This window comes from Terrapene carolina, unplaced genomic scaffold, assembly GCF_002925995.2.
Source record: "Terrapene carolina triunguis isolate 2854851 unplaced genomic scaffold, T_m_triunguis-2.0 Scaffold18, whole genome shotgun sequence".
Classification (NCBI taxonomy): Eukaryota; Metazoa; Chordata; order Testudines; family Emydidae; genus Terrapene; species Terrapene triunguis.
The window spans coordinates 4,603,581-4,630,425 of NW_020664369.1; the positions used below are offsets into that span (position 1 = coordinate 4,603,581).

The 26,845-nt window shown below is 42.7% G+C and overlaps 1 protein-coding gene across 4 annotated transcripts in view; it reads right to left on the reverse strand.

The window, feature by feature from the left end:
• Window positions 1-26,845, reverse strand: part of LOC112103181 (N-alpha-acetyltransferase 16, NatA auxiliary subunit) — an 88,383-nt gene that overhangs the window by 31,251 nt on the left and 30,287 nt on the right. For all 4 annotated transcript variants that reach the window (XM_026654754.2, XM_026654777.2, XM_026654823.2 and 1 more), the window contains exons 3-8: window positions 26,496-26,600; window positions 17,987-18,144; window positions 15,130-15,264; window positions 13,117-13,270; window positions 11,240-11,359; window positions 7,501-7,596 (exon numbers count right to left, since the gene is read on the reverse strand). In XM_026654754.2, the coding sequence (XP_026510539.1) occupies window positions 7,501-7,596; window positions 11,240-11,359; window positions 13,117-13,270; window positions 15,130-15,264; window positions 17,987-18,144; window positions 26,496-26,600 (768 nt within the window). The remainder of the gene's footprint in view (window positions 1-7,500; window positions 7,597-11,239; window positions 11,360-13,116; window positions 13,271-15,129; window positions 15,265-17,986; window positions 18,145-26,495; window positions 26,601-26,845) is intronic.

The following is a 26,845-nucleotide window of genomic DNA, read 5'->3' on the forward strand; positions in this document are numbered from 1 at the left end:
ACAAACAAACAAACAAACAAACAAACAAACAAACAAACAAACAAACACATGTAGACTTCAGGAGCAAAAGAAAAAAAATGGACTAAACTCAGGCTGGCCCAGCGCTTCGAGGGATGACCACACTGCTAAATAAGTGAACGGATCTTAAAATGTATTCATCTGAGGATAATTTAAGGAATCTGTTCAGTCACTCTCCCAGTTTTCAGTGCCTGGAAATCTCTGAAGTTGTAAACTTTACATTTTTTTCTTTGAAAAAGTTTTGTTAGCATTACAACTATACCTGTTAGTTTCTGTATAATCTATATCTTCAAGTTGTGGCCTGCCAAAGAGTATAAACTAAATGCACTCCCTTTTGAGCACATAGTGGGTATGGCTATACAGCAACTGGAGCACATGTACCAGAGCTAACTTCGACCACTGTCGCTTGATAAAAATAGCAGTGCACCCATAGTGGCATGGGCTAGCCACCCAAGTACAATTCTGTCTGGGACCCTAGGGTAACTAGGCTACACTGCTGTTTTTAGGGAGTTCAATCACACTAGTTCAGGTATGCCTACCTGTGCTCCCCCAATTGCAGTGTAGATGTACCCTGTGTATCAAGGCCATTCAGAGGCAAGCAAAGAGTTGAGGTGCATTGTTAATGTACATCTCATTGGTAGGTTCATTAGTCCTCAGGACAGCGTGAATCACAATTTCAAACACCATTGGGGTCTCCCTGAGCTAATTTTAAGGTAAGTAGGAGAGTGTATATGGTGTATATTTGAGTCAAGTAAAGGCTCCTCCATGAAGGTGACAGCCACATGGAAGCAGAGTTGAAAAGATTTTGTTTCATAAGGGAGACAGACGCAAATTCATCATCAGGTAATATATCTACATTGGTTTCTAGAATTATAATAGTACTGAGAACTCTTATAGCTGTTAGAGGATACATCTATGCTGTGTTTTAAAACCTGCAGCAGTCAGTCTCAGAGCCCAGGTCTACAATTTTGGTCTCACGTTACTGCATTAAAAACAGCAGTGTAGATATTGCAGCTCAGGCTCTGAAGCCTTAATCCCTCCCTGGGCTTCAAAGCTCTAGTCCAAATGTCTACACTGCTGATTTTAGCGCCATAGTGCAAGCCCAAGTCTGTAGACCCGGGCTCTGAGCCTTGCTGCAAAGGGTTTTAAAATGCAGTACAGACAAACCCTTACTCTCCAAGGTACTGAACAAACATTAATTAGAGCAATGAATATTTATGATCCTAATTGATGGTATCAAACCCTTACTATTTCTGTGAAGATGTAAAAGTTTTGCACCCTGTACATGTCTATAAGACGGCAATTCCTTTTATTAACTTAAATGCATCATCTCATGGACTTCAATACAGCACAATAAAACAAAAAGGTTATTCTGCATGCACAGTAAAAAAGGTTATTAACCTGTTCCGTAACTGCTGTTCGAGATGTGTTGCGTATGTCCATTTCACTCTGTATGGGCATCCTGTGCATGGCTGTTGCATCTTTTTCCTCAGTGGTATCTGTGAGAGCGGGTCAAGCACCCTCTGCTGCAGTGCACCCTTTGAGCAGGCATAAAGGGCAGATCCACCCCTGACACCTCTGTTCATTCTTGCCGGAAACTCCAATGCAGAGGGATAAGAGGGTGGGCTGTGGAATGAGCATGTGCAACACATCTCAAAGAACAACAGTTGTGGAACTGGTTGGTAACCTTTTCCCCCCGCTAGTGATTGCACATGTACATTCCACTCTCAGTGACTCTCAAGCTGTGAAATCAGGAGGCTGGATCAGAGTCTATCTGAATAAAGACTTGAGAACAGCTCGCCCAAATCTCGCATTGTTTTTAGACTGTTGAGTGATGGTATAATGGGCTGCAAACATGTATTGAAGGCCCAGTTACCACTTTACAAATGTCTATGACAGGCACTTGACCCAGAATGGCTGAAGATACCGCTTGCAATCTCGTTGAATATATTGTCATTCTGTTTGGTGGAGTAGCACTTGATAAGTCACAGCACAAGCGAATACAGGAAGCAAAGATTAAATCTTCTGAAGAGAGAATGGGAGCCCTTTCATTCTGTACATGATTGCCACACAAAGCTGCAAAGACAAGTGGAATTGCCTGGACTTGTCGAGGTAGAAAGACAACACTCCTCTGACATTTAGATTGTGCAGCCGCTCATCTTCATTTGAGTGAGGCTTCGGGAAGAACAAAGGCAAATAAATTGCTTGGTTGATATGGAAGTTATACATCACTTGTGAAATAAACTTTGGATAAGGACACGGGTAAGCCTTAAAGGAAATTTTACATGGAGGGCCAAGCATTAATGCACATAGTTCACCTATCCTCCTAATAGCATTGATGGCCACCAAAAATGCTATCTTCATTGAAAGATGCAGTAAGGAGCAGGCAGCCTTTCAAAAATCTTATTGACATTCTATTAGAAAATACAGAGAGTATCAACCTAAGGGTGGAAAGTTGAAATACCTCTATCAAAGTCCACCTAGCAGCTAACAGCTAACACTTATTGTTTTAGGTATAAGAGATAGTCCAAGATATGCTGTCCAAGATAGTCGAAGAATGTGTCAGCAAGACTCCAAATTGTTCGGACAAGAGAGAACTGCTTCCACTTCGTCAATTAGATAGATCTATATAGATGGCTTCCTACTATTTAAAAGCACATCCTAAACCCTCTTTTGAACAAGACTCTTCCTGAAGGTCTAGCTATGAAGGATCCAGGGTGTTAAATGAAGCGCCTGCAAATTTGGGTGGAATAGCTGACCATGGTCTTGAGAAATTAGGCATGGGTCCAAAGGAAGAGATATCAGAGCTTTTACCTACAGGGAGAAGGGTGGAGAACCAGTGCTGCCAAAGCCAAGCTGGGGCTATATGTATGACTCAAGCATATCCTGTCTGATTTTTAGCAACATTCTGGAAGAAGTGGAATTGGTGGAAAAGCGTACAGAAATTTGCCCATACCAGGGCCGCAAAAAAATTTCTGTGAGGGAACCTTGACTATGCTCTTGAAGGGAGCAAAAGTGCTTGTACTTCCTGTGGTTCTTACTACGAAGAGGTCTAGCTGGGGAGTCCCCCACAGCTGAAAAATGTGCCTGGCTATATTTGGATGTGGAGACCACTCATGGTGACTTAAATGACCTGCAAGCTCATTCTGCACCCCTGGAAAGTAAGAGACTCTGGGGTCAACTGAATTGGCAATACAAAAATCCCAGAGTTAGACTGCCTCATGGCAGAGCTAGGACAAGTAGGTCCTTCCCATCCTGTTGAGGTAGAACGTTGCCATTGTGTTTTCTGTGAGAATGAGCAAGCTTTTCCCATTGATTTGGGTGAGAAAGCCTGACACCAGCTGAATAGCTCATTTCCCTGAAATGTGTGTGTAAAAACAAGTCCTTTTTGGACCACAACCACCGTGTCTTAAGGGAACCCAGATGAGCCCCCCCAACCCAGAGCAGATGCATCTATCACTATTGTCAATGAAGGCTGAGCATTACAAAGGGAATGCCTATACATATGTTTACAAGGTTCGTCCAAGAGTCCAGAGAGGCTAAAACCTGAAAGGCTACCCTCACCACAAGGCTTAGAGGGTGATGGCTTGGAGAGAATATGGAGGACAGCCACGACTAGTTCCTGAGGCACAATCTGGCATGTTGGACTATGTACCTGCAAAAGGCCATGTGCCCCAGAAGCCACATGTAATTCCATTCTGTTTTAGTTGGGTGAACCACGAGACCTAAAATGATGGATTGAATTGCCTGAAATCTTGATCATGGAAGGAAAGCTCTGGCTTGAGTCAAGTCCTGGACTACCCCTATTAATTCTATTCTCTGAACTAGGGAGAGGATAAATTTCTGTGTGTTGATTAACAGTCCCAGAGCCCTGAAGGTTGAGTGGATGAGAGAGACTGGATAGTACCTGAACTCTGTATCAGCCTCTCACCAGCCAGTTATCCAGTTATGTATACACTTGCACACCCAAACTTCCTCATAAATGCACTTAACAATGCTATACATTTTGTAAAAATTCTGGGAGTGGGAGACAGGCCAAAGGATAGAACTGAATTGGTAGTGAGTAAGGTTCACCTGGAGCCTTAAATGCTTCCCATGGCCCTGATACAGGACATGTATTTCCATGTGGTGATGCAAGTTGAGGGCAGCACACCAATCTCTAGAATTCAGGGAGAGGCTAATGGAGGCCAGCAAGACCATGCAAAACTACTTTTTTCAGATGTTTGTTGAGTTGACGCAGACTGAAACTTGTCTGAGACTTCTCTTTGCTGTCGGAATAAGGAAATAGAAATAAAAGCCTGTCCCTCTGGAATACTGCTGAACGTCTTCTCTGACTCCCAACTGAAACAAAGAATGCTCCTCCTGGAGGAGGACCTCCAGGGACCACTCTCACAAGAAGAGGGACAAGGAAGGAGGGAGGTATAGAAATAAAATGAAGGGTGTATTCCACTTCCACAATGTTTAGAACCCACTGGTCTGAAGTGATTTGGGACCAACCAGCTAGGAAGCGGAATAGCTGGTTTGCAAAAAGAGAGAGGAGGGGCTGGAATTTTGGAGACTGGTATGATAGTCTCAATTAACCCATCAAAAAGTCTGTTTAGCGCCCCCAGGGTGCCTAGATGAACTAGAAGCTGTTGCAGTAGATGAAGGGGGTGGTCTGCATCTATAACCCCTATTCTTTTTCCTTAATAGGTCTTGTTGAAGTGCAAAAGTAGCATATTGGCGGGACTACTGTGGACAAAAGTGCTTTCTTGTCAGGGCAGGTGTACATATAGCCAGCGACTTTAAAAGATTCCAGGGTGACTCAAAACCATGCAGTTTGTCATCTATCTGCACTGGGAATAGGTCCTTCAAATGGCAGGTTCTGAACAGTATGCTGGATTTCCTGGGGCAGCCCCAAAGACTACAGCCATGAGCACCCCCATATTGTAATAGAGGTCATGGCCCTAAGCAGTTGAGTCAGCAGCATCCAAACTGGCCTGGAGTGATGTTCTAGCCATCAGCTTTCCTTTGTCTACCAGTGAAAGAAACTCTTGTTTCAGGTCCTCCTGTAACTAGTCCTTAAGTTTTGATATGACTAATATCTGAGACTCAACAACACCTTAACAAAAGCAACTGTAAGTTGTAACCCAGACATAGAATAAATGTTCCTACCAAGCAGGTCAAGTTTTTTGGGATCCTGTGATTTAGGGATCACAGCCTGTTGCCCCTAGCGTTCCCTCCTAATAATTCTCAAAACAACCAATGACCCTGGAAGGGGATGTGAAAAGAAATACTTAAAGCCTTGTGAAGGTACATATAGTAGTATCAATCCTCATCCTCTCGGATGTCAGAGGAAGTGAGGAGGGAGTTTGTCACAGGTTATTGGTGGTGCTCTAAAATCACCTCATAAATTGGTAAGGCCACACAAGGGGGCCAGTTGCGGTAAAAATGTCATCTAGTCTATGGGACAACTCCTCATCTTCCTTCACTTGGATATCTAAGGCTGAGGCAACCATTTTCAAAACGTTCCTGATGAGCCTTGAAGTCATCAGGTGGGGGTGAGGACCTTCCTGAGGACAGTGCCTGTCCCGGTGCTGGAGTCAACAGTGCCTCCTTACCCAATGATCTATTCAATCCTCCATCACTCTTCTCGGTGGGCATAAGAGCCAGAAATCTTCCTCTTCCAGCCTCTTCCTTAGAAGCCTTATGCTTCTTCCTCGGCACCGGAGATCATGACTGATGCCAGAACTCTGCCAACACTGGCAGAACGCTTGTAACTGAAGCTGAAGAAGTGGTCCCCCTCTTTGAGCAGGAAAGCTCCAATGGTAGTCTCAGAGTAGCTTCCATCAAAAGAAACTTCAGCCTGGCATCTGTCTTTTTTGGTCCTAGGCTCAAAGTCCTTATAAATTTGACAACAGTCTGATATGCAAGACTCAGCCAGGCACTTCAAACAGCTGGAATGTAGGTCACTCACAGACCTCATCTTGGAGCAAGAATAACCAGGGTTGAAGCACAGTAATCGATGCATTCCTCAGTACCACAAATGGAACACAGAGTAGGGGAACCAAAAAAACAACATTTTTTTTTAAAAACAATCACTAACACTACAAAATAATAAGACACACCGAGAGAATTTGTTAAAGCAAGACCAACTGATCCTGCAGCCATCCTGGGCAGTAAAAAGGAATTGAGGGAGGTCAGAGACAGCTCTGCCCTCTATGCCTGCTCACAGGGGCGTGAGACAGAGAGCACTTGAGCCACATCAACAGGTACCGCTAAGGGGAAAAGTTTCTGACAACCATGCACAGGATGCACACATACCAAGAGTGGAATGCACATGTGCAATCACTGGAAGAACCAATTTTCAATCATTTTTCCAGACTTGAGAACACTTATGTACCAAGTTTCAGTATAGAGGGTTTTTATAATTTGTTTTTTAAGTGTAACAAACTCTCCAAAATAGAGAGCTTATAACAAAGTCATTAAAAAAACGTTAACTATAGCATTGCTGAATATGATGCTACAATTAAACTTCATACTGGAAAATGCTGCAAACCTAGTTTTGAGCTACAGATAACCTGGCAAGGTACAGCATGGTAATAGTAGTTTACATGAGAGATTAAGTTAAAATTTTAACAAACACTGCACTACATTGTAGCAGAAAATTCTTTGAGGTAGGCTGGGAGCTTTCTTGGGAAAGCCACCATCACTAGAGTTAACTTGCAGTTGTGAACAAAATTAGGCCCACTTTACAGCTGATTGCTATATACATTTATCAGCATTTGTTCCAGTTTATAAAATACAGGGAGATACAGGGACAGGGCTTGGGACACCCGAACAAAAATAAAAATACTAAAAAAAAAATCAAGCTTCTAACTCAGGGGGTGCAGTTGCTGACAACTAGGTTCCAGGCCAATGAAACAGTACAGAGAAGCCTCTACTGTAGTTTTCTGTGCAACATCTGAACTGTAAGTAGAGCTTCCAATTTCTTCTGCTGCTAGCTTTACAGGCAAACTTCTTCTGTCAATAATATAAAGTCAGTCTTAGGGGACTTCTCCTCTAAGAGGCTAGAGAGGAATGTTATCACAGTGTATAAACAACTAAAGAAACAAAAGTTGAAATTTATTATTCCCTTAACACACTAGCTTACCACACTTCATACTCTGATCTGGGGACATCACCTAACACACAGCACAGGAGCAAAGGCATTATATTATATATATAGCTACTCTTACAATATATACACAGCTATCCACTGTAGTTTCATCAGTAAAGGCAAAATATTACCATGCAGGACCTTTTGCTATCAGCCTTTGTAGTGTACTACTGACATTTTTGTCCATATCAACAGAGATGCATAGTCCTCAAGTGGTTGAAACCAAGCTTTATGCACCTTTACATATAAATGGATGCTCAAAATTTAGGACAAATTAATTATTGACACCTTAATAAAAAGAACAAAAATTAATAGCATTATGGAACAGATATGCAGTTTGTTACCTGGAACAAAGTTTAAAGGTAATCTTCTAGGTGAAACTGCTCTGGGATGTCTTTTACTAACTTCTTCATAAATCTGAAGCCTCTCTTCTAAAGTGCCTATTATCAGCAAATATAACAGATGTAAGAAACACTGGAGAGAAAAATCTATTTTTGCATTAAAAAAAGACATTAAAAGAAATCTGTAATTCTAGATTTTAATTAGCTAAACCTACCAGAAGGTACAGATTTAGTTACAACACTGCAAAAATTTACACTAAGTTTTTCATTTATTTAATCAAATACACTATAGAAGAAGGTAGTGTGTTGCAATCTTTTGTACATATAACAGACCCTAACTTTTGTTATTACTTGTTTAAGTAATTAAACAGCAGAGAACCTAATTACCTTGTGCCTCCAACCACAGGGAGATTGTGTTTATTTTCTTACAACTACATACTGTGCAATCCCATTCACAAAACAGTACTTCAACATTTGCAAATAACGTATGCAAACAAATTGTCTATCAATATGAATCCACTTAGGACAACTTCTTAAAGAACTACCATTTAATCGTTTAAAAGTATTTTAAAAATATACAAATAAGCCTTTTATTACAAAAGTTTCAGCAATGTAAGTAAACGAATACTAACTATGTAAGCACTTAGCATCAGGACTGTCAATACATCAAGTTTAAGAACTTTTGTTTTCTTTAGACCTCCTTCCCACTCCTCCCCTTTCCCCCATAATATGCTTTGGAGCTCCAATGTGGTCAGAACTTTAAAACAAACTGATCTATTGGTTTTGAAATGCTGTTTCACATTCATAAGTGAATTTAGTTGAAAAGTCAAATTGCTTGGTGAACTTAATTAATATTGAAAGTTAAGATCAAGGATATAGCATGAAAAATGCTTAGTAGTTATACTTGGACATTTGTTTCATACGTAAAAAGCCTCATGTCATTGAGATCTGATGGTGGTGGTGGGGAAATATATATATGTACACAAACACACACACACACACACACACACACACACGTATGTTACCCACTGGCTCCAGGGTATACATAATTCTTAGAGTAATAAATTAAAATATTAAAATTGGAACTAAAGCATATAAAAACCCTATATGAAATCACAGGTTGGAGCTCCAGAACTTACCATGGGGGAGGAAATAGTCCTAAGACCACCTAAAAAAAATAAAGTAGCATTATTATGTTTTATAATTAGTACAGTTTAAATCGATATAGGATTTTTATGTGAAATGTACATTACATATACACATTTGTTCTTTATTAATAATTATAAATGAGAGTTTCCAAATGTTTCAAAGAGAAACCGAATAATAGAGTCAACCCATTGACTAGTTTAATTGCTTAAGTCAGTGATTCTCAGCCCACTTGCAGCCCAATCAGCACACAGCTGCCGCCCATGAGACATCCTCAGGGCCATACAGGTAGTATATATATTGTGTGAATGTGGCCCATGTGAGAGCTGCATGTGTGACCCACAATAGTCAATAGTTTGAGAAACATTGGTTTAGGCCAGGGGTGGCCAACCTGTGGCTCCGGAGCTGCATGCAGCTCTTCAGAGGTTAATATGTGGCTCCTTGCATAGGCGCTGACTCCGAGGCTGGAGCTACAGATGCTAACTTTCCAATGTGCTGTGGGGTGCTCATTGCTCAACCCTCTGCTCTGCCCCAGGTCCTGCCACCACTCCACCCCTTCCCCCAAGGCCCCTGCCCCTTCCCCTACCATGCTCTCGCTCCTCTCCCCTCCCCATCAAAGCCTCCTGCGCACTGCAAAACAGCTGATTGCAACGGGCAGGAGGCGTGGGGAGGTAGGGGGAGGCGCTGATTGGCGGGGCTGCCGGTGGGCGGGAGGTGCAGCTGCTGACATTTTACTGTGGCTCTCTGGCAATGTTCATTGGTAAATTCTGGCTCCTTCTCAGGCTCAGGTTGGCCACCCCTGGTTTAGGCAATATTAACTACCAGTTCTATGGATACAATGTAACAAATACACACCAGTAATCCTAGTCTATAAATATGTTTAAACAACTTAATTAGAAACTTTCACTCAACCTCAAATCATATTTGCAGACCTTTTAAACAGTTTGACACCTTTTTAGTGTCAACTATTTACTTAAACATGGGAAAATCTAAATTGCATTAAAAACATACTACTACTACTACTACTACTACAACATCTATGAGTAATGTTCTGTGGTTTTATAATATTATCAGAATTAATCCAATAAAAAAAACCTTCTGCTTTCTATTCAATTGTGGAACTTTTTTTTTTTTTTTTTTTACAGTTTAAGAATAATTGTGAGAAAACAGTTTTTAAATTATGTTGTAAGAAAAACGTTTGGGAAGTTCTGATTCCATTACTTGGTCATAGGTATCTGCTGTTCCAGTATTGTACGCCGCAAAAATTATTAGCTATTTTTTTCTGGAAGACCAGAATAACCGTACCAGGAGTGAGCTTTAACTTTTAGGAAATCCTTAATTATTTCTATTTTCTTCTCTTCCACAGGAAAGCTAGTCCCTGCTAAAATGATATGCCTTTAGAGCAGGGGTCTCAAACTCCCGGCCCACGGGCCATCTGCAGCCCGCGAGCCTCCCCAATGTGGCCCACAGGGCTCCAGCAGTTTTGGGGCAAGGTCTCTCCCTTGGCCCCACCTGCCGCCCCCGGGCGCTTCCCCCTCAGGGGCCCCGGCAGAGCAGCAGAGCTGAGTGGCATCTGCCTGTTCGTTCCATTGGCTGCCAGCCCCTCCCTGAGGCCCAGGGGGCGGGGCTGTGCCTCCACGCACTTCCCCTGCCCTGAGTGCCCCTGTGGCCAGTGGGACGCTGCAGAGGCAGTGCCGGGGGGCAGAAGCGCGCAGAGGCTTCCCGGCCCGCCCCACCTTGGAGCCCCAGATAAGCGCCGCACCCCCAACCCCCTCCCAGAGCGTGCACCCCCACCCCCTTCCCACACATCCCCTCCAGCCCCCAAACTCCCTCCCAGAGCCTGCACCCCATTCCCACCCCCCCAGTCCTCAAACTCCACCCCAGAGCCTGCACCCCAGGCCCCCTCCCCCACCAAAACTCCCTCCCAGAGCCCAACCTCTCATCCCTTCTACACTCAAACTCCCTCCCAGAGGCTGCACTCCAATCCCCTACCCCAGACCTCCTCCCCCACCCACACTCCGTCCCAGAGCCTTAGGCAGATGGAGGGGGGCAGAGTTTTTGGGGGCCATGAGTGACATTGGGAGGATGTGAGGACTGGCACTGGCCCTAAGGTAAATTGAGTTTGAGACCTCTGCTTTAGAGGGTCCTATCCAAGAGAAATTAAAGCAATATATTTAATCTGCCTTTGAGTTTAATAAAAAAAGACTATGTTCCTTTTTAAAAAGCTATTATCCAGTGAAATCTCAAATTGACAGCTTTATGAAAGTGGCAGTCCTGCAACTTGATCCAAACAAATTACTGTGCGAGTCAGCTAGTGATGACAACTCCCTTTATAAAGTGTGTGTGCAGGGGAAAAGTTCTCCTTGGGCTAGCGAGCATGACCTTTAAAGAAAGGGTGAGTGTTGGTACTACATGCACAGAGGTTTTCAATTAATTTTTAAATGAGTAAATCTGACTACAGATTGTTCAAGTTCAGAAGATACACAAATATTTTTCAGCTAAATTGTGATGTTCCAATTTCAAATTGTAACATTCTATCAGACACCAATTGTTTAAATACAAAGGAGGAAATTAAGTACATCGCTGCATTACTTACTGGGTTGAAGGGCCTTTTCCAAGCCTTCATAATAATACCAGTTTTCTGCATTCCGATCAATTAATTCTTTGTATATTTCACCAGCTTCTTTTAGTCTTCCCAACTTCAACAACATTTCTCCTAAAACAACACAGTTAAACAATGTGAGTTAAATGAAAGTATACTTATGGCTTGAGGCTAAATTTTCAAAATTGGGTACCTAAAACTAGTCCCATAAGCCATATTTAAGCATCTAGCAAAATAAAAGTGGCTGATTTTCAGAGGTGTTTTCCAACCCAGAAATCCCATTGAGCGACTCTACCTCACAGTGACTTCAATGGTATTTGTGAGCATTCAGCAATTCTGAAAAATAAGGTTATTTTTGTTTAGATGCCTTTTTTTGGTTTTATGACACTAACTTATCCAGATATGAAAAAAAGACCAGAGTTAGTGGATTTGTATTAGCTAGCCAAAGGAGGCATTTCAAATTCAATGCAAGCAACACTGATGAAACATTAAGTTTACAAATTTACTGGCCCATATTCAGAAAATTCAAAGTTAAAGTTCTCACAGAAACCTCAACTCTACTTCTTTTTGGACAGACCTTGCAATAGGATTTTATATCAGTATTCATGCCAATGTTGTCCACTCTTTTCAGTGTGAGGACCAAACAGGGTCTTTCAAGAAGGTTAAGGGGCTACAAACACACACTTTGGGGTAGATTATATGCCCCATTCCACAGCTCAAGTGGCAAAAAAGGAGTGAAAACTACCCACAAAATCCTCTGCTTGCTCCCTACACTTTCCCCCGAGTTCCTGGTGCAGGGCACGTTTCAGGGGCAGGGAGGAGAAGTGTGTGCTGCACCAGGTCTATCTCCAGCTGAGGGATGGTCTCTAAGGAGCCGTTGCCAGCTGGCACAAGCTAGAGCAGCCTCCTGGGCTATTAATAAAGGACTCATCTTTTTGTAGGTACTCCCCTTGACAGGCACAGCCACTCAAGCTCCTATCTGGCTGTTCTTGGGATTCCCATATCAAGTAGGGAAACAGGCAATAGAACAGTCAGGACTACTTTCTCCTCCCCTCCCAATGAGGCAGCAGGTGGCCACTGGGGTTGCTGCAAAGCAGCTGCAGCATGCTCAGAGCGCTCCCAACTCATATCAGTAACGCCACAGCGGTTTAAACTGTGGAGGACGTAGCTCAGGGAACATATTTTCAAGGCAATTTGGACACAACTAATATAGGCAATTTGATAAATGTCTTGCCAAATATTTTAATACAGGCACATTGCCCTAAGAGAGATTCCCAGCATAGAGGTCAATTAAGGAATATTTGAAATCTGTTTGTGTCACATAGTTGCACATATTCAGAACCTCAGCAGTCCAAGTTTTTAAAAAACCCAATGCATCAATTTTAACTGAATATTTATTTTTTTGCAAAAACTGTATGATAATACAAAAAGGCATTGATGCATTTAAAAAGAAACCACAACCTGATGCTCCAAGCAGGAAACCAACATTTTTGTACACACAGGGCATTACATTTCTTAACTTGCAGGGCTAAGTAGAGATGAGTGGGTTACTAGTTTTGACCTACTGTACACAGACTACTGATCAGTCTTTCAGATATACTCTATTTCTGTGAATGGCCCTCTAATAATAAGGAATGCTATTTCATTCCAAATTTATTTCCATTCCATATCAAAATAATGTCACCTCACTAACACTCCACTTTGTCAAAGAAGCTTAACAAAATACCAAATTATAGATCTGATGTTAATAAATTTACCTATAAAACAATTATTTAAATATAACCCTCATTTTGATATCATGATATTTAAAAGCCAGTAGATACTTATAGTTTGGGGCAAGGTGAGTAGGAAGAGAAAAAACAAAGATTTACCTTTGATTTCTTCTACAACAAGCTTGTCACATATTTGCTTCTCATATGTTTCTATATGTTCTAAAGACTCTTGAAATAGATCTGCCTCTCTCATCACTTGGTTCTGGTATAGGATCAGTTCACTATATTCATAATCTATTTTATTAGGAGGAATCTGTAAAAGACAGGTTAATTAGCATGCACCATACCACTTGTAACTAGGCCATGTGCAATTGTACACAAGGCATTTTAAGATTCAGTCAGCAGATGACATTGAGATGTAGACCTCACAATGTATTTAAAATGTAAAACTCACAAATATTTAGTTAAGACGAAATCAACTGAAGCTGGTCACTGGATGCCTACCACTATAGAGGAGGTAGTGTATAGGAAGGGGCCTACCAAATTCATGGCCGTGAAAAATGCATCACGGACCATGACATCTGGTCTCCCCCGTGAAATTTGGTCTTACGTTTACTTTTACCCTATACTCTACAGATTTCTCAAGGGAGACCAGCGTTTCTCAAATTGGGGGTCCTGAGCCAAAAGAAGGTTGTGGGGTTTGTTTTTTTGTGTGTGCAAAGTTATTGTAGGGGGTTGTGGTATTGCCACCCTTATTTCTGCACTGCCTTCAGAGCTGGGTGGCTGGAGAGCAGCAGCTGCTGGCCAGGCACCCAGCTCTAAAGGAAGTGCCCTGCAAGCAGCAGTAGCGCAGAAGTAAGGGTGGCAATACCGTACCATGCCACCCTTACTTCTGCACTTCTGCCTTCACAGTTAGATCAGGACCCCTACAGTTACAACCCCATGACATTTCAGATTTAAATATCTGAAATCATGAAATTTACAATTTTTAAAATCCTATGACGGTGAAATTGACCAAAATGGACCATCAATTGGTAGGCCCCTACACTTAAAAACAAAACAAAAAAATCCACACCTTCTCCTCTCTCCCCACCACTCCTTGCCATGCAGTGGAAGATTGAATCTGTTGTGCTCTATAAATTCTCAGGCAGGCTATCCCCTTGAGATCCACTACCACCTCAACTGCAGAATACATGGAAATTGACTATAGCTACAATGAAAGTCACCCACCCACAGGAGCAGCAGCAGCACTTGCCAAGTCAGAGAGATTCCCTTTCAGCAGGAACGTTCAAGTCAGACCCCTTTCATGCTGGGTGATCACAATGCTCTTAATGAAATGCAAGAACCTTAAAAGGTGGAACACAGCAACTACTGAACATCGTTCAGTAAAGCTATACAACCATTTAAGGCAGGAAGAAAAATGTTGTCTTCAGTTCAAACTGCAGGGGGAACTAAAAGGTAAATATAGAAATCAGAAAAGTAAGACTGGAAGGGACCTCAATAGGTCAGCTAGTCCACTCCCGTGCCTTGAGGCAGGACTAAGTAGACCATCTCTGACAGATTTATCTAACCTGCTCTTAAAAACCTCCAATGACTGAGATTCCATAAGCTCCATAGGTAATTTGTTCCAGTGCTTTACTATCCTTACAGTTAGGAAGGTTTTTCCTAATGTCTAACCTAAAACTCTCTTGCTGCAATTTAAGCCATTACTTCTTGCCCTGTCCTCAGTGGTTAAGGAGAATAATTTATCACCTTCCTCTTTATAACAACCTCTTATGTACTTGAAAACTGTCATCATGTTCCACACACCCCTCCCCAAGTCTTTTCTTCTCCTGACTCAACAAACCCAATTTTTTCAATCTTTGCTTGTAGGTCATGTTTCATGTGTTTAGGAAATGCTGAATAGCTAGTGTGACTTTTTTCTGTATTGTAGTTTAAATAAATTACCAAAACAATTGAAACTGGTGTGATTATATTGTATTATTTTGACAAATAAAATATGAAAATTTAATTTTTTGGCGCAGAATCCCCCCCAAGAGTAAAAGGTCCATAGATGCAATTATCTGCTGAAATAGGTCCCAAGATGCTAAATGAAAAACAATTGTACAAACAATAGCCATTTCCCCCCTTCAATATTTGTAGTTATTCAAATTCTGCTTCTTTATGTCTTACCTGTTGAGTTTTTCTAAACTCTTCCAGTAGTTTTAAGGCCATATCATAATCTTTTAACAAATGATATGCAATAGCATATCCAATCCATGAAGCCCGTTGTGTTGGACGCAGCTGAAGTAGCTGATACCTTGTCTCCTTTAATAAAAAGGAAAGTTACTTCAATGAAGATGGTTCTAAAATATCTCACTGAATCACAACTGTGATAGTGTATTACTACTAGTATTTTAATCTTGATTATTACTGGAAGTTGGACATTCTTAAAAAGCAAGATGCAATTCTAACAAAGTAAACGATAAACAGTATTACATTTGAGTTATAGGAAAGTGGGATTTACACTAATGGTAGCATTCCTGGCATAAAGCCTAAAATCTATTTTAAAATCAAGATAAGAGAGGCACCTAACTGCCTAAGTTGCTTCAGAAAATAAGACAGGCTCCTAAGTCACATAGGCACTTTGGAACATTTTACCCAGTCTCTGCATGCCGAAGAAGAATTTGGATTTTTACAATCAAAGAACACACAATAAATTTCCCTTTTTCTGAGCAAAACAGACCCATGAGCGTGGGAACTACCAGGTTCTCATGTTCATGTCTTAACCTCTCATTAATTTCCAAAAGAAATAAGGCTGGAGGGAGTCCAGAGAAATTATTCCTGGAAGTGTTTGAAGTCATCAGCAGTAGTAGGTGGTGGCATGATAGCCTCATTAGGGGAAGAAGAGGAGAAATATAGTGTTGGTAAAACTTCTTCCTCCTCACCTCATTCCAAGGGAGGAGTCTCTGGTGGGAAAGAGATTGATGGAGAAGGCAAAGATGTAGGTCTCCAGCTTTGCTGCATGACAGCCATGTACATGGCCCAGGGATCCCAATAGAGCCAATGTGGGGGAAGCAGAACGAGGGGTTGCATCCACTCTGGTCCATGCCAGAGTTGGGTCCGGGTGTGGAATGCACATATTGAGGATATGTAGAAGTAGATGATTGTGTGGGATTCAAATAAGAGGGCATGATGGAGCCCCACTCCTCGTCTTCCGCCTCCTCACTGGGGAAGGGAGGTGCCGTCCTTGGAGGAGAAAGGGAGGAATGTCCTGAGTCCAGAGAGGAGGGTGGAAGTGGGGGGGAGGTTGTGTCTGAGCAGAGTGACACAGGAATGTCATATACCAGCAGGTCTTTAGGATGTCTGGATTCCTGTGGTGGAGAAAGGAGCATCATCAGTACTGGAGCATGACTCGGTGCCGAAGGAGACATGCAGGAGTAATCAGCAAGTGGAGCTGAAAACTTGATGGGTGCCGATGGTCATGTCGGTGCCATAGCTCCCGAAGGCAGTCTGTCTCGGTGTCCAGAACCAAGAGACTGTGCAGAGGGCTGTAGGTCTGCTCAGTTAAGGTCCTTAGACAGATGTTTCATGCCAGTACCAGAGGTACTTGGATGGGCCCCGGAGCTATGTCCCCGTCAGAGGATGTTGAGGCAACTGACCTCACAGGGGATGGTGTTCTGGGGGGGGAAAGCTGTGCCTCAGAATATGAGGAGAGAGCCCGTTTCTTCTCATCAGAGTGAGAGAGGGACAACTTTCTCTTATGGGACTGCAGTGATCGGCAGATGACCTGGCTGAGGATGAAAGCTGCCCAGGGGGAGAGTCCAAGCCTGGGTCTGATGCTGTATGCAGTGATTTCTCCATGAGGAGAAGTCACAACCAAACATCCTGGTCTTTTCTGGCCCTAGCAGTCAAGCCATGGCAGTGAAAACACTTTTGTGGAACATGTCCCTCTCCCAGATAGTGAATACACTGTGGTGGCTCTGCTGCGGATTCTGTCCCAGATCAAAGGCAGTAGAGAAGGAACTGGGGGGCAGTCGTACCGCACAGCGCTACATATACGTCACGCTCACAGTGCGAGAGGGGGGAAGAGCGCACGTTCGGTACGGTGGGCATTGCTGATTAAGATCTCCAATCCGAGGCGCAGAGGGCGCTGTGGCATGACAGTGGAGCACCCATAGGGACATCACTCAAAGAAGACCTGTCAATTTTTCTGAAATAAAATTACAGTGTTTTCATTTTCATATCTCCCCATTTCTTCCTTGGGCCTTTTCAGCACCTAGTTCCACTCTTTCCTCTGGCAATTTTTATAATGAGATGAACTGAGGTCTTGGTATTAAAGATCAATATTGACTAGTCTCTTCTATGCTCTATGCAGGTGAGGAGAAAACACAGCAGCATCTGCCTTTAATATACAGTGCTTCCTAATAGATCTTGCAGCCATAGCTAGTGATGAATGAAGGTTTCAGAAGACCTGGGATCAGCACATGGGAAGTCAAGGACAGCATTAGTACTTATGTGAAAATTGGCTCTTCTGAACACAGACGCAAACAGCCCTAAATCCTTCCTCTGCCCAGGATGGATTCAAAGGATGAGTGGCTACCGGCCATCTTAAAAAAGTTCCCAATAATCCTCAAATACATTAAAAACAGGTGTAATGTGGAGGGTGAGAAGGTAGGCATCATCCACAAGTTGAGGTAAGCAGTTCCTGTTCTTATAAGGCTTTGAAAATGTAAGGTGTGAAATGGGTGCACAGTATTAAGAAAAAACTAATATACACATGAGTGAATTGGTGAACATTAGATTAGAATATGTCTGGCAATTGAGAAGCACAGATGGCTCTGTAGATCAGCTAATATGGAGTAACAGTAGCATGGCTGGCATCCTCCATATGAACTCAATACATCAAATGCACCACTGCAGTAGTTCACTGTTCTCAGTCTTTCCAGACAGCAGCTCAAATTACTTGCTACTTTTGAGTTAAGCTTACCAGAAACAAAAACTAAAAATTAGTAGTTTTAAAACATACAAATGTAAATAAAATACTTACTCTGTATCCTTCTAGATCTCTCATTTGGATCTGCAACAATGAAAGATCTCTTAGGATCTGTAGATTGTCTTTATCTAATTTGAGAGCATTTCGATAACATTTAATAGCTTCATCATATTTCTTATCAGAACGCTGCAAGAGTCCGTACACATGCCAACCTAATACAGGTTAAGGAAAGTGACAGGCATTCACATTTTTCTGAAGGTAATTACATTGTCTATGTATTATACTGACCAAGAAACTAGATTTCTCTCTCTCTCTGAGAATCTTCCATGCTATTTAGGTTTGGTTACTCTTCTCAATCTTTATGCTATACATTTTCTTGTCCTCCTTTATTGCCAGCAGGGTTTAGTGTGTATTTACAACCTTAATTAGAATGCTGAGGATGGGCAAGCCACTGTCTTGTACTTCTGAAGGAAGGCTACAGGTCAGGAGATTTTTTCCAAGAAAACTGCAGTAAATTACACTGTAACCGTCTAAGAGCCAAATAACCTAAAGCAGTGGTTCTCAAACTTTTGTACTGGTGACCCCTTTCACATAGCAAGCCTCTATGTGGGACCCCCCCTTATAAATTAAAAACACTTTTTAAAATATATTTAACACCATTATAAATGCTGGAGGCAAAGCAGAGGTTGGGGTGGAAGCTGACAGCTCATGACCCCCCCCCCCATCTAATAACCTTGCGACGCCTTGAGACCCCCAGTTTGAGAACCCCTGACCTAAAGTTAACAGTTTTACTAAAAATAAGAGATAATCATATCAAATCAAAACTTAATATAAAGTATCATCTAACTAGTCTGGTAACCGCTGTGTTAAATAAGGGAGAGGTATAGTTTATTCAACGAAGAAATCTTTCAATATGTGTGCATCTCCAACTGACCAAGTCTGACTGTCAGCACTATAATACCTCAGGTTTCTTCTAGCTTTGAGACATCAGTGATCTTGAGTGAGGATTTGCATTTTTCTCCCTTAAGTGCCCCTTCCTCTTTTACCCTGTGAAAATCTTTGAACTCAAGGCATGAAACTATGAAATAATCTAAAAAAAATCCAATTACATAACCTGGTATGATCACTTCAGTCATTAACTTCAGAATCCTAGCAAATAAAGGAACAAACCTTGTCAAACTGTTTTAATTCTTGAGAACTCTCAAGTTGACACTGCTCATTGATATAGCATCCTCTAGATTAGTAGTTCTCAACTATTTTGGTCTACAACTCATGAACACCATATACCACAATCCTTTGTGGGTTCAAAGTATTGTGGGATTGAGGTAGCAGTACCTTTATTTAACCATTTTGTTGATTGCAAATGGTGTCACAAATGGCTTGTGGAGGAGGACAGACTACTGCTTGTGAAGGGGTGGGAGTTCTCTGAATTCTGGCTAATTTTCTTTGAGTGGGAAGCAACTGCTCCCCCCCAAAAAAAGTTAGCTCATCACACAAAACAGAAAGATTGAAAAATGCCTTAAAATGGTAGAATACAACTAAGTGTAAAAAATAAATACCCTGTACAAACTCTGATGCTGAAGAGGGAGGGTAAACAAGAATCTTGCCAGAATATATTCAGAGAAACAGAATTACAAGGTAAGTAATTTCACATTCTCTGGGAATCAACTCCCAAAGAAAGAAGTTCCTGTGATGTCCCAGGACAAAGTACAAACATAACCCCAGCAAGTAAAAAGAGTAAGGAGGTTAACAGTGTAATAAAAGCCTGCAGAAAGAGTCCAAAACAGAAAAACTTAAATTTCTCTAACAGAAGTAAGAGGCAAAACCAGAAGGTGGGGGCTGGAGAGGCAGAGCAGAGGACTCCCCTGTACTTCAGAAACAGGTTCTGCAGAACTAAGAACCCAAAGTTGGATTCTTGCACGAAAGAAGAATCCAAGCAACACAGCGCTTTGTAAAATGTATTGAGCAAGGATCACCTGGCTGCTTTGAGTAAAATGGAAACCCCAGAGTTGAGCCACCCTGCCTCAGATTGAATGAGCACTACATGGCCTAATTTTAGGCCAGTCAGATCATAACAATGCAAAATACACAATCAGGCAAAATACACAACATGGTCCTCTTAGTATAATCACATTGATCTAAGCAATCTGCTCCAAGCAGAACCTTAAGAGAACTACACCTCTACCCCGATATAACGCTGTCCTCGGGAGCAAAAAATCTTACCGCGTTATAGGTGAAACCGCGGTATATCGAACTTGCTTTGATCTGCCGGAGCGCTGCTTTACCGCGTTATATCCGAATTAGTGTTATATCGGGTCGCGTTATATCGGGGTACAGGTGTATTAAGATAAAGTACATTAAGAACAGCCTCATTGAAATGAGTACACAAGTGTTGGAAGACTGTTGGCAGAACAGGCTCTTAGAAGTGGAACTCTATCACAAATCAGAGAGACAAATCTTGGCTAACTTGGCATGAAGTAGGTCAGACACTAGACCGGAAGCTCACTCATTCTACAATGAAAAGTCACTACCATGATGTAAGTGGGGAATATATTCACCTTTGATGTTCTCCACCAGATAAGTCCTTAATTCAGAGACCACTTGTGAGGATCTATCACAGATCAATGTAATCTGCGATTGTGGTGTTCTGCCAAGTACATAACCACCAGGAACATCATATCACATAGGAAAAAGTCCACTCCCACCCTTCCTGACACAGGAAGCACAACCTAATACCTCCTATTTATGAAGGATACAACCAAATGATTCTGATTCAAACGGACAATCCTTTGGGATACCAGGTCTCTGAAAGTCCTTAGTGCACACAGGACTACCGTTCACCTCTACAACCATTGATGATGCAGCTGCTACTCTTGGGGAGGCCAAGAGTTCTGGGTATGGAATCCCTGAACGCAGGCTCCCCATCCAAATTTAGATGCCTGCATACTAACTAGGGTGACCAGATGAGAATTCCAGAATATCGGGACCGCCGCAGGGGGAGCGCCTTTTCAATTGTTACACTCACCCGTCCGAGTCTTCAGCGGCACTTCGGTGGAGGGTCCTTCAGTCGCTGACGGTCTTCGGCAGCATTCCGGCAGTGGGTAATAAACCTTGCTGCCAAAGAAGAAAGTACCTGCCGCCGAAATGCCGCCGAAGACCGTCGGCGACTGAAGGACCCACCGCCGAAGTGCCGCCGAGACCCGGACGTGCCGGGTGAATGTAACAATGGAAAAGGCGCTCCCCCGCCTAAGCAACAAGGGGGGGGGGAAAAACGCCCAAAACAAAATATCGGGACAAATGGCGTCCTGACCGTACTTCGGTCAGGACGCGGGAGGAACTGCTCGGTATCGGGACGTCTGGTCACCCTAATACTAACTACAGTTTGAGTGGTGGCATATTAAAGTCCAATTGGCAATGGTTGACAGGACCTCCTGGCTTCTGTGGCCTGGCAGCAGTTCAGAGACAGAAATCCCCTATACTGCGCTTTCTTCTATTGGTACCTCAAAATTCACTCAAGCTGACTCAGACAAAACTGTATAGATATGCCACAGGTACTATAAGACCCAGGATTTATAACAGTACAAGCTGTCACCAGACAATCACAGAATATCCTACCTGCCAGACTGGTGATGTCTTGGTTTGTATGCAACAGTGGGAAGATTAGAGCCCTTTTAGACACAATTCAGCTCAATGTACTCCAATGGTGTGCTAGCAACAAGATGGGGCTTTGAGCAGTTTATCATGAACCACTGTGGTTTCAACATAATGTGTCACCTTCTCTATAAGAGATGTTTGTTCTCAGACTGAAAATCTTTAACTTTTTTGCCTAGATATTGATTTAGATGCAAGATTCAGAACGGGTAAGAGCGCTCATGTTTTTCTGATCCGGAACTTTCTGGATCCCTTCCCTTTTTTGCCCACAAAGTGTATTTTGTAATCTGACTGAACAACGTTCAGGGGGACCCATATGCTCAAAGTGATGGGGCAACTGGGGTAAGGATCTCCCTACTCTTCCTCAGGCAATGAAGTCACAGAAGACTAATGTAACTAGCTACACATTCCATAACCCTTCAAAACTGCCCTTTAAAACAAAGGAAACAAAACAAAACACACCTTTGCTGAAAGGGGGCTTGAGACCTTTCGGCAGCTGCTATGGGCAAGGGAACCTTAACCAGTGCAGGTGGGGGAGGGGCAGTATATAGCATCTCCTTGAAACCAGCTACTGACACACAAACCAGATTTTTAAGTAGACCCTTTCCCTTCACTCCCTAGATAAGCCCAAGAGCCAGGATGTGGGCTCACATGAATGCAAGATACCTTTAATATCCCTTTTGCCTTACACAGAAAGGGCTTCCCTACTCCCCAAGGAATTTCTCTGATGAAGGATGGGTCCTCCCTCAAGCTTTCAATGGTCCTGGGAAAACACAAGGAAAGCAGACCTCCAGGCAACCTTCACCTCCTGAGCCAGCCTGTTCCCTTTCTTGCACCTCCTATCTAAAAGGGCATCTGATTGTGCTTACCCTGCTCCTTGGCCATGAAACAAACAAACAAACGAACGAAGGACTCAGACATGGATTAGTAAATTCTTTGTTAAATCAAGTCCAACACGAGATCTTAGGGTTCTGTGCACAATAACTTTCATAATTCTAGTCTTCACCCTAGTCATGACCAGTGGTGAGCTGGAGTCAGTTCACGCGAACCAGTTGTTAAATTTTGGAGCAGTTTTAGAACCGGTTGTTAACCCGCTTCCCTCCGAGGGGGTGCTGCGGCTTTGATGGGCTGCGGCTTTGATGGGCTGCGGCCAGGAAGTGATGTAATTCCTCCTCCGGCCATCGGGGGCGCTGCGGGAGCCATGTTGCTGCTGCTGCTCCCCCAACCCCTGGCCCTGGGGCTCCTGCTGCTGCCTGGTGGGTCCCTGGCTGCTCTGCTGGGCCTGGGCTGCATCCTGCTGCTCTCCCTGTGAGTACCTGCCACCCTGCCTGCAGCCAGCCCCTGCTGCACCCCCTGCCCTGCCTGCACCAGCCCCGCACCCCCTGACCGCAGCCAACTCCTGCTCGAAGCCAGCCAGCCTCACACACCTGTCTCCAGCCGGCCCCATGTCCACTGGTGCCCTGCAGTTCCCAGGGCAGTAACCCTGCACACCTGCTTCAATGAGGGGGGCAGAGAGCAGCCGGGACCCACACATGTGCACACCCTAGGGTGACCAGACAGCAAGTGTGAAAAATCGGAACGGGGTGGGGGGTAATAGGAGCCTATATAAGAAAAAGACCCAGAAATCAGGACTATCCCTATAAAATCAGGACATCTGGTCACCCTAGCACACCCAGGGAGTGGCGGGGACCCACACATGTGAAACAGAGCTCATTTCTAGTTCAGGCCCATCTTTTTAAAAAAAGAACTTTAGGTAGGGTTACCATCTGTATTTTCCCGGACATGTCAGGCTTTTTGGTTCTTAAATCGCCGTCCGGGAGGAATTTTTAAAATTCCTCCAGGGAAAATACAGAGGTATTTTTTATGGTTAAGTATGACTCCCAATGACTCAATGCATTGCCACTTCTGATGGAGAAAGGTACCAAAAAATACATACTGTGGCACATCCCTTAAATCAGAACTTTTTATAGGGAATCGGTTAAGATTTTGGCAGCTCATCACTGGTCATGACCATTGGTCTTTTTGTACAGTAGGGAGAGATATTGGGAACTCTACGAGTGATGACTTCGGGGAGAATCCATTCAACTGCCTTAAGACTGTAGTAACAATATGGGGCATCTGCCATGCTCTCAGTAAGCTACTCCAAGATAGGGTTCAAGCACGTGACAATCCTACTCTGTCTGGGGTTCAATGGCTGAGGCAGTGCTCAGATCTGGCTCTTAGGGCAGGTCCACACTGGGGCGGGGGATCGATCTAGGAAACGCAACTTCAGCTACGAGAATAGCGTAGCTGAAGTCGACGTTTCCTAGATCGAACTAAATTTACTTACTGAGGGTCCACGCGGCGCAGGCAAGCTCCCCCGTCGACAGCGCTTCCTCCTCTCGGCGAGCAGGAGTTCCGCAGTCGATGGGGGGGCGCTTCTGGAATCGATCTATCGCGTCCAGATGAGACGCGATAAATCGATCCCAGAAGATCGATCTCTACCCGCCGAATTGGGCGGGTAGTGTGGACCTACCCTTAGATTCTTGGATTGGTGTCAATTTAAGTTTCTAGAAACCCAGGAAAGAGTTAGATCCTGCCACAGAGTTACTGCAGTAGCAATGTATTTGCAACAGAAGAACTACAGAGCTCTCACGTGCTCAAGTAATAGCCATTACCCTGCTCCCTTGACTCCCCAGCAGCCGGAATTAAGCAACTCTGCTGAACAGAGCTGCTTTCTTCCTTCTGAGGGGCTGAAGCAGTGGGTGACCTCTGAAGTTCTGAATAAAGAGGTAGAGGCAAAAAACTAACATTGATGCCTAACAGGCAATGAAACCGGAGTTTTTAGGAACCAAAGCCCTACTGCCACATCTGAGGCAATGGAAACTGAGGCAGCAAAGTCCATGAAATACACAAATGAAAGACTTGACTGAAAGTCAAGGAGAGGAATTCATTGAAATTGATACCAAAAGCAAGATTTTTATAGAGTAGGTTGAAGAGCAAAAATGCTAGAGAAGTACAGTAACTTATGGGCAACTCTGCCTGTAATCAAAACTTCTGTCAGTTCAAATTAACAGTGGTGGTTAGGCAAGACGGCAAGTAACCAACAGTATATGTGGTTGTTACTGCTCTCACCCCAATTTAATCTCACTGTGTTTAGGAACCAAAAACTCTTTAGACTTGGGAATGCAAGATCAAGGAATGAAAATTCTGAACCAAGTGAGAGTTGTGGGGAGAGGGAAAACTTACACTAAAGCGCCGTTAGAATTTTTCAACTCTTAAAAAAAAAATATATATATATATAGAGAAAGAGAGAGAGAGAGAGAGAGAGAGAGAGAGTATATGTATCTCAATTTCATTTCCAGGATGGCACATATACATTGAAAGAAATACAACTTTAAAGTTTTTTAATTACATATTTTTATTTCATGCTACAACAAATGATTAGTGGAATAAAAGGACAAATCTACACCTCTACCTCGATATAACGCTGTCCTCAGGAGCCAAAAATCTTACCGCGTTATAGGTGAAAACGCGTTATATCGAACTTGCTTTGATCCACCGGAGTGCGCAGCCCTGCCCCCCCCGGAGCACTGTTTTACCGCATTATATCCGAATTCGTGTTATATCGGGTCGTGTTATATCGGGGTAGAGGTGTATTAGTTATTTATTCTTTGAGGGTTGAAAAGTACAGGGATAGGTAAAAAAGGGTAGCATACAATGCCAGCCAAACAAGAAAAAAGACTCATGTCTTAGTTTTGTTTATAAAAATAATGAGATTGCCTGAAGAAATTCAGTGCAACTGAGGGTGACTATGGATAACATTTCCCTATTTCAGTGAAAAATGGATTTCCCTTAGGATAGGGAAGGGGGAAAATTGGTTTGGGTAGACAGTTTTCTGGTTTTTATTTATGATCTTTGGACAAAAGCTTGGTTAGGCTTGTTGTGTTATCAACTTTTGTTTATATCAAAGCCCGAGATAGAGCACTGAACAGATCTAAATAAATGCAGAAGCTGTAACAAGGTAGAGCTTGTCCACACAGAGACTTTGTGTATGTCAAGCCAGAGTGTGAACGTACAGCTCACTAAAAAGTAACCTGCAAGGCCCTAAAAGTTCTACACTGTACACGAAAGCGCACTACAGAACTTTCACTGCACATCACGCTAGTGCGCCGTACAGTCACATCCCAGCTTACCATACATTACGTCTGTGTGGACAAGCTCTAAAACAGAAGATAGCTGGTATTCTTAAAACTCTATGGCAGTTAAAAAGATTTTGCTCACCATGAAGAACGTTGTCTCCCAAGGTTTCATTGTTACATGCATCCATCCAGTCAAATTCTAACCACCACTACTTTATAGTACGGTCTACTTTTGCTGTAGCATTGAAAAATTGACCAAATCCTGATTTCTTGTCCCATACAAGCAAATGACCCTTTAAAAGAATGCACTGATGATTTTATATGCACAACTTCCAATTTGCAGCAAACATTTAACAATGAAATGCCCACAATAAAGTGGGAGAAGGCATCCAAATGGGGGGGGGAACATTTTAAAAAACCCTCATTTTTATTTTATTCAGCAAAGGATATTTTTATTTGTTTTTAAACAAAGAGTAGGACGGCTTTGCAGTGTCCTGCATCTACCTGAAACAGAATTTTTGCCATCAAGTTCTCTCCCTTTTCATAATGCAGTTACCTTGCAATTTTTACAGGGGAAACATTTCTTACTACTTTTCTTTCACAATATAAAATAAGGTCTGTTTTAAAGAAATCAAGAAGATATGTACCAAAAGACCACTTTATGGAAACCCACCCACCCACCAACCAAACCAACCACACACTGGACCTCTGATACCCAACATAAGAACTATTTGTGCAAAATAAAGACAACCAGTATAAAAAAGGTCAAGTTATACCATTAGAAAGGATACAGACATGACTCTTTACGTCATTACGAAGTCCTTTACGAACAAATTCGTATGCTTCTTCTTTCTTCCCTAAACAATTCAAGGTCAGTCCTTTCATAGCCAAGGTCTCTGTAGAAAAGATTTTGTACTTGTGAACATGAGAAATCAAAATGTACACCTACCATTTATGGTGACTGTGACAGAATATACTCTGTATTCACACTCTACACACTACTGTAATCATCTTTATAAAAAGTATGCCTTCTAAGGCATCATTTGAAAAAACTCATAATTTGCTGGTCAATACTGTCCTGATAAAATATATGTGGCAACACTGTATGTGAAGTTATAAGATTCCAGTGTATGGTGTTACA